This window comes from Gymnoscopelus braueri, assembly GCF_963280865.1.
Source record: "Gymnoscopelus braueri genome assembly, chromosome: 11".
Classification (NCBI taxonomy): domain Eukaryota; kingdom Metazoa; phylum Chordata; class Actinopteri; order Myctophiformes; family Myctophidae; genus Gymnoscopelus; species Gymnoscopelus braueri.
In genome coordinates this window covers 43433762-43446195 of record NC_137613.1, presented here as the reverse complement: position 1 = coordinate 43446195, position 12434 = coordinate 43433762, and the positions used below count along the sequence as shown (strand labels likewise).

Genomic DNA, 12434 nt, shown 5'->3' with positions numbered 1-12434 from the left:
GTGTGTGTGTGTGTGTGTGTGTGTGTGTGAGAGTGGGTGCGTGCGTGCGTGCGTGCGTGCGTGCGTGCCGAGCGTGCGTGCGTGCGTGCGTGCGTGCGTGTGTGTTTGTGTGTGTGTGTGGCTGGGTTGTGTGTGTGTGTGTGTGTGTGTGTGTGTGTGTGTGTGTGTGTGTGTGTGTGTGTGTGTGTGTGTGTGTGTGTGTGTGTGTGAGAGTGGGTGCGTGCGTGCGTGCGTGCGTGTGTTTGTGTGTGTGTGTGTGTGTGTGTGTGTGTGTGTGTGTGTGTGTGTGTGTTGTGTGTGTATGTGAGAATCTCAGTAGTGTGTGTGAGAGACAGTCACTATATGGCAATTTAGTGTAGTGGTTAGGGCATTCGCCTTGCAAGCAAGAGGTTGAGTGTTCAAACCTGACTCAGGGTAGACATTAGAATGGAAATGGAAATTCAAATGCAATTTCTCCAGGTTCCACCATATCAATTAGGTTCACTACTGAGCCAATTCTCCAAAATCAAGGAAACCTTGTCATGTTGTTGGGAGAACTAGGTTCATATGTCTGTAGTAGTATTACATACAAGGTCATTACATTTATTTTATTTTATGTATGTCCAAATGAAGCTCGGCAATTGACATTGAAATCAAAGCATTAATCACAAGTAAGACGCGCGAATGCGGGAAGCGAACGTAGCTGGAAAAATAACAATAAGAAGAATCGAAAGGAATGAGCAATTGTAGAGAAGTGGGTGGTACAGTTTAAGTCTTGCGGTCTTCTTTCCATTGTGGTCCTAGGTGTCCAATTCATCAACATATATAAAATATCACCAAAAAATATATATATCATCACTACATAATAAAAAACACTTTATGTAGGCCTACAACGTAGAAAAGAAAGGGGAAGGGGGGGGTGCCTGTTTTTTTTTTTTTTGATTGATTGAATATTTTATTAGGCAAAAAATGTAAAACAGCACAGTTACATTTAAAATACTTTGTCTAACAGGTCCGTTCATAAAAGTCCTTGCGGACTTGTTTCCAATGAGGGCCTTGGTATTTAATTCATAGGCATATATAGTGGCACCACAGTTCAAATATCATTACAAAATAAACAGCCAAAAACTATATATAACACTATGTACAAACAAAAAAATAAAAAAGAGGGGAAAACAATATGTACAAGAACAGGGGGGGGGGGGGGGGGGTCTGCTGTCTAACGGGAAAATGGTACTACCTCCACCTTTGGCCTCCTGAAAGGTGATTTTTTTAAGGCTCTTTTAAATGAGCCCAGCGAACTGCATTTTTTGAGGGATGGAGTTAGACTATTCCAATCCTGGGTGGCAGTGCTGTAGAAGGAGAATTTGCCCATGTTTGATTTATGGGTGGGTGGTACCAAATTGTTGTTAACGCTCCCTCTGGTATTGTGACTGTGGGGTGTCGCTAACCTTTTGGAGGTATTTACTCAGATATGCGGGAATTGGGGGCATATCGGGCAAATTTGCATTTACAATTTTGAAGGCCAGTCCCATTTTTAGTTGTTTAACCCTGTCTTCCACCCTGAGCCAGCCTAGGCTGGAAAAATGGGTGGGAGAAAGGTGGGTCATGGGCCCCAATCCGAGGAGTAGCCGAATCAGTTTGTTTTGGGAGGTTTGAAGCTTAGTCTTCAGTGACACTGAGGTGTTGGAGTACCAGGAGGTGCAAGCATAGTCAAAAAGTGGTTGAATCAGGGCCCCAGAGAGGGTCCTGAGGGCCTGAGGGTTGACAAAAGAGGAAACTCTGCCCATAAATTTGGTTCTCTGGTTTACTCTTTTGACCACCTTTGTAGCCATGCTATCACCTGTCAGGTATTTGTCAAGTACACAACCCAAATAGGTAATCTCTTCCTTTGCTAGAGATAATTGTGTCATCGACTTTGACCTTGAAATCATTTACATCCATCTGTCTGAGGGAATGTTTGGTCCCAAAGAGAATGGATTCAGTTTTCCCAAGGTGTAGTGACAGTTTGTTATCGGTAAGCCAAGTACGGATTTTTGAGAGTTCGGAGCTGAGCGCCTCCTCAACTTGCAACTTGTCCTCTCCCGAGATCAGGAGTGCCGAGTCATCAGCGAACAGGAACAATTTGCAGTTACAGGCAGCACTCATGTCGTTAATGTATAGAAGAAACAGTAACGGCCCTAGAATGCTGCCCTGAGGAACCCCACAGCTCACCGGGAGGGATGAGGACATGGTTCCGTTGATGTCAACCACTTGTTCTCTTCCCTCCAGGTAAGATCTCATCCAGTTTAGTGATGTGCAGTCAAAACCAATCGCCCTCAGCTTATCAAGTAAAATTGAGTGGTTTACAGTGTCGAACGCTTTTTGGAGGTCTAATGGAGAAGTGACGACTTGTTGCTGTTGATGTTCAATGTTGCTTCAGCAGCAGGGGTCTTCAACACGGGGTCTGGGACCCGAAGGGGGTCCTCAGAGTTACTACAGGGGGTCCACAAAATCTTTTTTTGTATTTTTTACACTAACCCCATGCAGCATCCCTATTCTGGGGGTGAACATTCACCGAAAATAGCCGATCCACAAGCTGACCACGCATCCTGCTGCATATATGTGACTGAGTACAATGGTTTATGCCGCAAGTGAGCACTTTTCATTTTTCATTTTGAAGTAGATGTGCTCATTTGAATCTGGTTATCTATAAAAGTGCAGGGGACTTCTTTCCTATACATTAGAAGAGTTAGGACGTCACAAATACCTAAACTTAACATGGTCCTCAGTGGCGCACCTCGCTAATCACTTTCCTCCAAAACCATTGCCACTGGGAGTCTGGGTTCGACCCCCGCTTAGGACAATATTTTTTCAAACAATCGCGGACTCTTTTTTTTCGCCGATAAAGTATAGTTTTGGACCATGACGGAGGCGTGCCGACTCAGCAGACCTTGAGGCCGAGGAATCGCGCCCGAGCGCCTCCAGGCACGAGTGCCCGCGACGACCGGCCGATGGTCTGCTAGTCGACTAAGCGCCGTCCGAGTTATGTACCAATAGGCACAGAATCGTAAATGATGTTGTGGGGACTGCGTTTGCCCCAACTGCCACTCAGTGCACTAACATAGCTCACGTCGCCAGGCTCTCTCCCCACCCGCCACCCGCCCCCTTGCGCTTAAACTACATGCAAAAAGGCTGTTCGCCTCTCAGCTCCAGGTAATGGGCGTGAACAATGGGTAATTTATTCAGCCTAGCCACTCCTCTAATCACTCCCTCATGCTGTTCACGCTATTTAGTGCCAGGGACCCCCATAGAGGATCTGTGTTGTAAAAAATAGGCATATTAAGTCATCATCATCATAATAGATTTAATTTTTTTTTTTTTGAAAATATCAGATATACAAGCTCACAATACATGCTTGTAGATCGGCAATTTTTGGTGAAGAAGTTTGGCATAGAGGCAAAAAAAAACACTAAGTACAGAGCCAAATGACAAGTTTACTAAGTCATATGTGGTTAAATGTCTGGAAAATACACAACATCAACATGAATCCAAAATATGAAAAAGCGTGTAAATAAACCAAATAAACAAAGAAAAACATTGATTTGAAGAACACTGATGATAGAGCGGTCAAACAAGTCTATGAAGCTATGAAAAAGTTGGAATCTGCAACACATATACAATGTAGTTGGGGGGGTCCCTGCTTCATCTCTCTCTCTCAGCTAAGGGGTCCGGACTCCTCAGCCTGAAAAAAGTTGAAGACCCCTGCCCGAGAGTAGGCTGAAGCAACATTGTGCATCAACAGCAACACTTGAGCACTTCTCCATTAGACAGGCACCCCCCCTTCCCCTTTTTTTTCCTATGTTGTACATAAAGTGTTTTTTATTATGTAGTGATGATATACATTTTTTTTGGTGCTATTTGATATGTTGATGAATTGGACACCTATAGGACTACAATGGAAAGAAGACCGCAAGTCCTTTTTAGACTATGTGTTTGACTGTACTCGTGCTGTTATTGAATTTCTGTCTAAAAGAATAGTCAATCAATGAAAAACTAAACAAAGTTGTGCCTCGCGTTAATGATTAATGCTTTGATTTCAATGTCAATTGCAAACAATTTTCTTATCTCAACGTACATTTTTATATCTTATCCGAATAAGAAATGCAAATGTATATTGGCTAGACTAAGCACATGCTACCCCTGATATTATGGTAGAGTATAGGCTAATGGCTATAAACATGAATATTATTGGATTGCTCAATGATGATGGGTTTGCGTTCAAAAAATCTATTTGTGGATTTATTAGAGGCTAGCTGGCGTTGTGACTTACCTGTTAGCGGTGCTTTGCTGAGAATCCAATTTGCTTTGATCGAATCCCACCTAAGGAACGATTATTTTTTTCCTCTAGTCCTCTGAAAATGTTGTGACCACATTCATGTGTGTGGTCTTTTTAAGACAAGTGTAAGGCTTTCTTTAATTTTTTTGGGTCACTTTTAGTCCCTTTTAAAGCCTGATTTGGACATACATAAATGTGACGACGTTTTAATACTACAACAGACATATGAACCTGGTTCTCCCCAACAACATGACTAGGTTTCCTTGATTCTGGAGAATTGGCTCAGTAGTGAGACTAATTGATGTGGTGGAACATGGACAAATTGCATTTGAATTTCCATTTCCATTCTAATGTCTACCCTGAGTCAGGTTTGAACACTCAACCTCTTGCTTGCAAGGCGAATGCCCTAACCACTACACTAAATTGCCATATAGTGACTGTCTCTCACACACACTACTGAGATTCTCACATACACACACACACACACACACACACACACACACACACACACTCACACACACACACACACACACACACACACGCACGCGCACGCACGCACGCACGCACGCACGCACGCACGCACCCACTCTCACACACACACACACACACACACACACACACACACACACACACACACACACACACACACACACACCCAGCCACACACACACACTCACACACACGCACACACACACGCGCGCACGCACGCACGCACGCACGCACGCACGCACGCACTCTCACACACACACACACACACACACACACACACACACACACACACACACACACACACACACACACTCACGCACACGCATACGCACACGCACGCGCGCACGCACGCACGCTCGCACGGAAGTCATGTATTTCTTGCATTAATAAATGTAATAAATTAAATTAAATTAAATTTGAAATCTTCTTGTGAAATGACCAAACCTGCCTACAGATTTGCCACTGGTAGGCAGGTCTCTGAACTGTCCACAGCCCTTCTCTGTGACACAGAGTGAGTAGGAAAAAAAATGGGTGAAGTCGTCCTTACAGTATCATTCTCTCATCCTCAATAGTCAGCAATAAAGTCCATCCTCTTTGGCCATTTTCTCTGTGGTCCAGCAGCTCTGATGGCGTTGTTGAAGTCATAGTGTTTATATATAATACATTTTAATTTCATTTTACCTTTTGTGTCAAGACAAGAGACAGTACAGTGCATAATATAAAAAAACATAACACCACCAAAACAGACAACGCATTACAATAATAATAATAATAATAATAATAATAATAATAATAATAATAATAATAATAATAATAGTAATAATAAAAATGACACCAAAAACAACATTGGTAGATTCAGTTGCTTTTCTAATTTTTTTAGGGTCTTGTCCTCACATCATTCCATCTGAGAATATGTAAGAGTTAGGAGTCCATATTTTATCATAAATGTACAACTTTCCCTTAATTTTGTATTTTTTCCCCAAATTTACATCAATACATTAGAGTCATTTTGGGCCTCCCATTCCTTCTCTCCCCATATATGGAGTACTCTGATGTCATCAATATGATGTCACTGTCATACTACTGACATAATCATCATAGACTGGCCTACACTCCATATTTGGGCATTTCTGACACAGAACTCAGTTTATACGATATTAATATTATTTATATTGTGTCATTATGACATCGGACTCAGTAGTGTGTGCGTGAGGTGTTAGGTAGTGTGTGTGTGTGTGTGTGTGTGTGTGTGTGTGTGTGTGTGTGTGTGTGTGTGTGTGTGTGTGTGTGTGTGTGTGTGTGTGTGTGTGTGTGTGTGTGTGTGCGTGTGTGTGTGAGTGTGTGTGTGTGGCGCTCGCGTGCGTGCGAGCAAGCGAGTGCGTGCGTGCGTGCGTGCGTGCGTGCGTGCGTGCGTGCGTGCGTGCGTGCGTGCGTGCGTGCGTGCGTGCGTGCGTGCGTGCGTGCGTGCGTGCGTGCGTGCGTGCGTGCGTGCGTGCGTGCGTGCGTGCGTGCGTGCGTGCGTGCGTGCGTGCGTGCGTGCGTGCGTGCGTGCGTGCGTGCGTGCGTGTGTGTGTGTGAGTGTGAGTGTGAGTGTGTGTGTGTGTGTGTGTGTGTGCGCGTGCGTGCGCGCGCGTGCGTGCGTGCGTGCGTGCGTGCGTGCGTGCGTGCGTGCGTGCGTGCGTGCGTGCGTGCGTGCGTGCGCGCGTGTATGAGTGTGTGTGTGTGTGTGTGTGTGTGTGGCTGGGTATGTGAGTGTGTGTGTGTGGCTGGGTATGTGTGTGTGTGTGTGTGTATGTATGCGTGCGTGCGTGCGTGCGTGCGTGCGTGCGTGCGTGCGTGCGTGCGTGCGTGCGTGCGTGCGTGCGTGCGTGCGTGCGTGCGTGCGTGCGTGCGTGCGTGCGTGCGTGCGTGTGTTTGTGTGCGAGTGTGTGGGTGTGGGTGTGGGTGTGTGTGTGTGTGTGTGTGTGTGTGTGTCTGTGTGTGGGTGGGTGTGTGTGTGTGTGTGTGTGTGTGTGTGTGTGTGTGTGTGTGTGTGTGTGTGTGTGTGTGTGTGTGTGTGTGTGTGTGTGTGTGTATGTGAGGCTTTACTAGTTTGTGTTTGAGGTTTCACTAATGTTTATGAGAGGTTTTCAGTTGTGTATGTGTGAGGCAACGTTTTCAGTAGAGCGTGTGTGAGGTCTCACTATAGTGTGTAAGAGGTTCTTACTAGTGTGTGTGAGAGGTCTTCAGTTGTGTGTGTGTGAGGCAGTAGAGAGTGTGAGAGTTGAGAGTGAATTTTGGCCCACACGGCACCCCATAGCATAACAAGGTTGTTACATAAAACACACACACACACACACACACACACACACACACACACACACACACACACACACACACACACACACACACACACACGCGTGCACGTGCAAACATATTCATATCATTGTCCTCACAAGTGACAGCACCTCTATAATTTGTTATGGAGACCTCAATTGGTCCTCATTAGTCAGAAATTATAAAAGCTCTCAAAAGTGAAAACACACACATGCACGCATGCACGCACGTACGCACGCACGCACGTACACACACACGCACACACACACGCAGTGTTGGAAAGTAACGGCAGCAGTATAGTCATTTATAAAAGATTGGAAAACGTCCTCCTCTGTGGGGAAACTTCACTTCAATGACAAAAAGTTAAAGGAGGAGAGAGTCTAACCGCAAGAAAATACAAATCATCTTGATTCACACACCCGTGCGATCTGGAAACGTCTGTGCGTTGGTACAGAGATGAATGCGCTTTAAAACATAACGGGGAGAAAAGAGATTTGGATATTTGATATCTCCGGGGGGATTTCCACAGGAGTCTCACATGCGTGATGTTATTTAGTGTTTCAAACCCACACGCTCACATCTTTATGTATCATAATTGGAGTATGGCCTGATTTATACTTAGTTGGGTGCCAGTGTTGCGCATTAAAAAATAGCCAATCTACAAGCTCACAATGCGTCGCAGCGTGATGGGTTGTGAGCTTATGGATCGGCTGTTTTTTGGTGCGAGACACTGACACTCAAAGTATAAATGAGGAGTACGGGTTCAGTCGAGTTTACACAAAACTATTTCCAAGTAACATTTTCACATTGTTTCCCCTTTCTCTCTCCCTCCCTCTCTCTCTCTCTCTCTCTCTCTCTCTCTCTCTCTCTCTCTCTCTCTCTCTCTCTCTCTGTCTGTCTCTCTGTCTCCAGCCGAGTGTGGCTCTTCGGTTGTAAATAATGAGGGGATCCTTCTGTCTCCCAACTACCCGATGAACTATGACAACAACCACGAGTGCATTTACAGTATCCAGGTAATGCCGTGGCCTGACTCCAATGCATCATCAGCCTAAATCAGTGACTCTCAACCTTTTCAACTTCAAGGACACTCAGTTTGATATGATATGTTATCTCTGTGACCCCAATCTACACAATAAAAGGCTCAGTGTTCATTTATCTCTGAGAGTGTACACATAAAACATGGTAATATCCCCCCAAAATACTGTATATGGAGACCCATAAGGGTCAGTTTGGTTCCTAACTACCAAGCATCTAATTTGGGACCCCCTGGAACTCCCTCAAGGACCCCTGGGGGTCCCCGGACCCCACGTTGAGAAACACTGGTATAAATGGCCAATAAATTGCCTATTTCAGTGGGAAAAAATACGAAATAAAAAAACGTATACTCTGTTTGTAGCTGACATGAATCAGGGAAATCATGATGGGAATTCACAGAAGATGGGCCATCCAGAGACCTGTTCAAGTACTTTTAGGCTGCTTGGTTGTTGCATAAATCTGATGTTGACTTTATGTGCTCTATACAGGTGCAGTCTGGGAAGGGCATCAACATCTCTGCCAGAACCTTTCATCTAGCCCAGGGGGACATACTCAAGGTACCTAATACACACACACACACACGCACGCACACTCGCATGCACACACACACACGCACACACGCACACCGCACACACGCACACACACGCACACAATAAAACCTACTTTTCCAGTAGAAAGCTTCCATCTGTCACATCATGATACACTCAAAGTAATGCATATTAACACACATAAACACACACACACACACACACACACACACACACACACTTTCACACACACGCACGCACACACACACGCACGCACCCCCACACAAACACACACACACACACACACACACACACACACACACACACACACACACACACACACACACACACACACACACACACACACACACACACACACAGTCACACACACACACACACACACACACACACACACACACACACACACACACACACACACACACTTCTAACACGGTGTCCATTGTCTTCTCTGCATCTCCATATCATTCTTGCGACGGTGGAGCCGTAACACTGTCCTCCGCGTCTCGTCTCCTGGATTTACGGGCGCGCGCACAACGCGGCCCACAATGCATCAGGAGCTTTACTAGATCCTCCATCACTCCTCCTCCTCGCCACCTCCCTCCCTCCCCAACATCCTGTCTCCTCCTGTCTCCATAAACAGATCAATGAAAGTAAAAGCTTTGCATTTGCCGCGTCCTTGGAGTGTTTACTAGATCATCCATAGGGATCAATGTATTGATCGATTGTTGTCGTTGTCCCAGATCTATGACGGTAAAGACAGCACAACCCATGTCCTTGGAGCTTTCACTGGGACGTCCATGTTGGGTCTGACGCTGATTTCCACCTCCAATCATCTCTGGTTGGAATTCTACAGCGACCCAGAAAGCACGGGGGAAGGATTCAAGCTGGTCTACTCCAGTATGTATACTGTACATTACAAACTAGCATGCACTACTAACTAACACTAAACTGGTATATTCCTGTAAAATAATCAACCATTATAGTGCACTGCTCTGTCAAATAAAATGGCAATGAGGGCTCCAATGTGATGCTGTAAACTAGTATGCGTGTTCAACAATAAGGTAGAGGTTCACAACCATTTCAGAACCCATTAAGACCTGAGGCCGATTCTACAAAATGTCTTCTCCTAACAGTATTCTGAAAACAAAACGTATGTTTCTATATCAGTGGTGCTCAAACTTTTTCATGTCAAGAACCCCCAAAATTATATGTATTTGGCTGCCGACCCCATCTCAAAATATTTTGTTCCAGGGACCCCCAGGAAGCAAATATTTGAGTTAAAAATGTTCGCTTTAAAACAATATATATTCAAAGATTTGCACACATTTTCACGATTTTTCAAAAATAGCAGATCTACAAGCTCGTAGCGCGGCACTCGGTGCCGCGCTATGAGCTTGTATATCTGCTATTTTTGAATAGCCAAGGTGTAAAATAATGCTTTTTAGCTAAAAACAAAAAGTGACACAGATGCGTTACAGGTCTCAATGGGTTAAGCATCTTTTTAACTTTGTTTTAGTTTTTTTAAATAATTTTATATCATCATTCAAATTGAAGTCAAAGTGTTTGGCCAGTTATTTGGGGGCCCACACGCAATATCCTCATGGCCTACAGTGTGTTAATTGCCGCTTTAAGTATCTATTATGAACCACATACTGTCTCAATACATCTCACACTAATGTACAATAGCAGGGATTTCTGCTTCACCTGCCATAAAGTGCAGAGGAAGGCTACTGATGCAGACATCCCTGGAGAGACTCCCTTGAGGAATCGGAAGCAGACTGACCTTTGAGTCTTTGCAGAATTACTGTACATTGATTCTACTGTTACGTGTTGATAGTATATACAGTACATCCTTTTGGGGGGAGGGTCCCTTATAAGGCCAATTGTTTATTTTTCTCTCCAGCACAATTGTCTGGTATTTTATGCATTATTGTCTGTATGCCGTTTTCTTTTTCTTTTGTGCAAATAATCAAATCAAATCGATTGATTCTTAACCCATTCAGACCTGTTGTAACCTATACGTTGTTAGACCTTTCAATCCGGGAGCCACCTCTGTGTCTCATTAGTTGTTGCTATACTGTACATATAAGCAACATAATAACGTTTTCAGAAAACTTAGGTTAGGTTTTAGAAGGCGTTTTTAGAATTGGCCTCAGGTCAGCTAAATGGGTTAAAGTGCATTATGCCAGTACTAAATGCCTATGACCTGCTGGTGCATAAATTCCATGCAGATTTACATGTGTCTGACGGGCAGGGGCGAAGAAAATAAAACATACAGTAGGGAACCATTGATGTCACGAGCACTTTAAAGCACATTGCTGGTAGGATGAGTAGAACACTTTGAGTTCAGTGACGTCTCAAACAGAGATGGCAGCTTGGTCATAATGCCAGTGATTTGAGATGGTAAGGCAGTGAAGACCTGATGGGATTGCCCCGTTTGGTGCTTCATCCTTGCCCTTGAATCTCCGGTTTAGCTCCTCGGAGAGGACGTCAAGAAAAGTAAATAACACCTTTCACGCTGGTATAATGTTCTTCCCAGCTCTCTGCTTGATGGTCCTCTGTAGAAGATTGTGATCTGTACTTTGTACCTCTGAGATACAGTATCTTGCTCCGTCTGGCTTGGCCAGGTACTTCATCAGGCGCCACAAAGCCAGCCAGCTGCTGCTTGGTTCTTTTGGCTTTTGAAAGTTAGGACCCTGAATAACTCCTCTGAGCTCATTGTTTTCACCCTTTCTATAGTCTCTCAGGACAGACTGTTGGATCACACAACGTTCAAGTGTGTCCGCCCGACAGTCTGTACATCGGAGGCGCTGAAAATGCAAAGAAAATAAAGCGGATGGGATTGCCCCCCTGCCCCCCCACACACACACATTGGATCCGTTTAGCATTTGCGGTTGCATAACTACGCGCTACTATAAATCAAATTGGTCAAAGCCTGTCTAGCTAGCAGCATCGTGATTGGTCGACGGCTTCCTGTTCGCGACCTTTACACGGTCGTAGTTGCGTTCAAAGATTGTGGAAGAGTTTTCTGGCTCGATCCCACGGTGGGATTCGATCACGGAAGGTTGCGGTTCCTAGTCAAGCGCTGCTACCAGGTTAGTCACCGAGGCAGCTGGCCAAGGAACATTCAGGGTCCATGGACTCCACTTTGAGAACCACTGCGATAGAGGGAACGTCATCGCGTTGTTTTGCACGTTGTCATGTTTTCTTGCACATTGGAGGTGTATACTTTATCATGTTTTATATCTACCACGGGGAGATCCAAGAGGGCACCTTTGCATTGTTCTTTTGAACATGGGGGGGCATGTTCCACCAGTGACAAGGTGAATAACTCTGACATTGGCTGGCCCTCACCCACAGGCATTGAAGAATGCACCACAAATTGCAAGTGGCGAATATAAGCGTCCCAAGGTGAATGTGAAGGAAACAGGCCGTGTTTGATGTATGAAACCTTCTCACAGCTTGGATTGCAAGGGAGTCGGACGAGTACATTCTCTCTGGTGGTTCTCAAACTTTTTCGTGCCAAGGACCCCCCAATTATATATATATTTGTCCGCGGACCCCTATCTGAAAATGTTTTGTGCCAGAGACTCCCAGAAGAGAAAATTTGTGTTCAAAAATGCAAAATGTTCAAAAATGTGTGCGATTTTTTCTAAAATAGCAGATGTACAAGCTTGCAGCGCGGCACGAAGTGACGCGCTGTGAGCTTGTAGATCTGCTATTTTTGAATAGCCAACTTATAAATGGAT

General features: G+C 44.8%; 1 protein-coding gene across 1 annotated transcript in view; it reads left to right on the top strand.

The window, feature by feature from the left end:
• Positions 1–12434, top strand: part of csmd3b (CUB and Sushi multiple domains 3b) — a 592566-nt gene that overhangs the window by 454786 nt on the left and 125346 nt on the right. The window contains exons 21-23 of the mRNA XM_080442703.1: positions 8015–8115; positions 8626–8694; positions 9426–9582. Coding sequence (XP_080298829.1) covers positions 8015–8115; positions 8626–8694; positions 9426–9582 — 327 coding nt within the window. The remainder of the gene's footprint in view (positions 1–8014; positions 8116–8625; positions 8695–9425; positions 9583–12434) is intronic.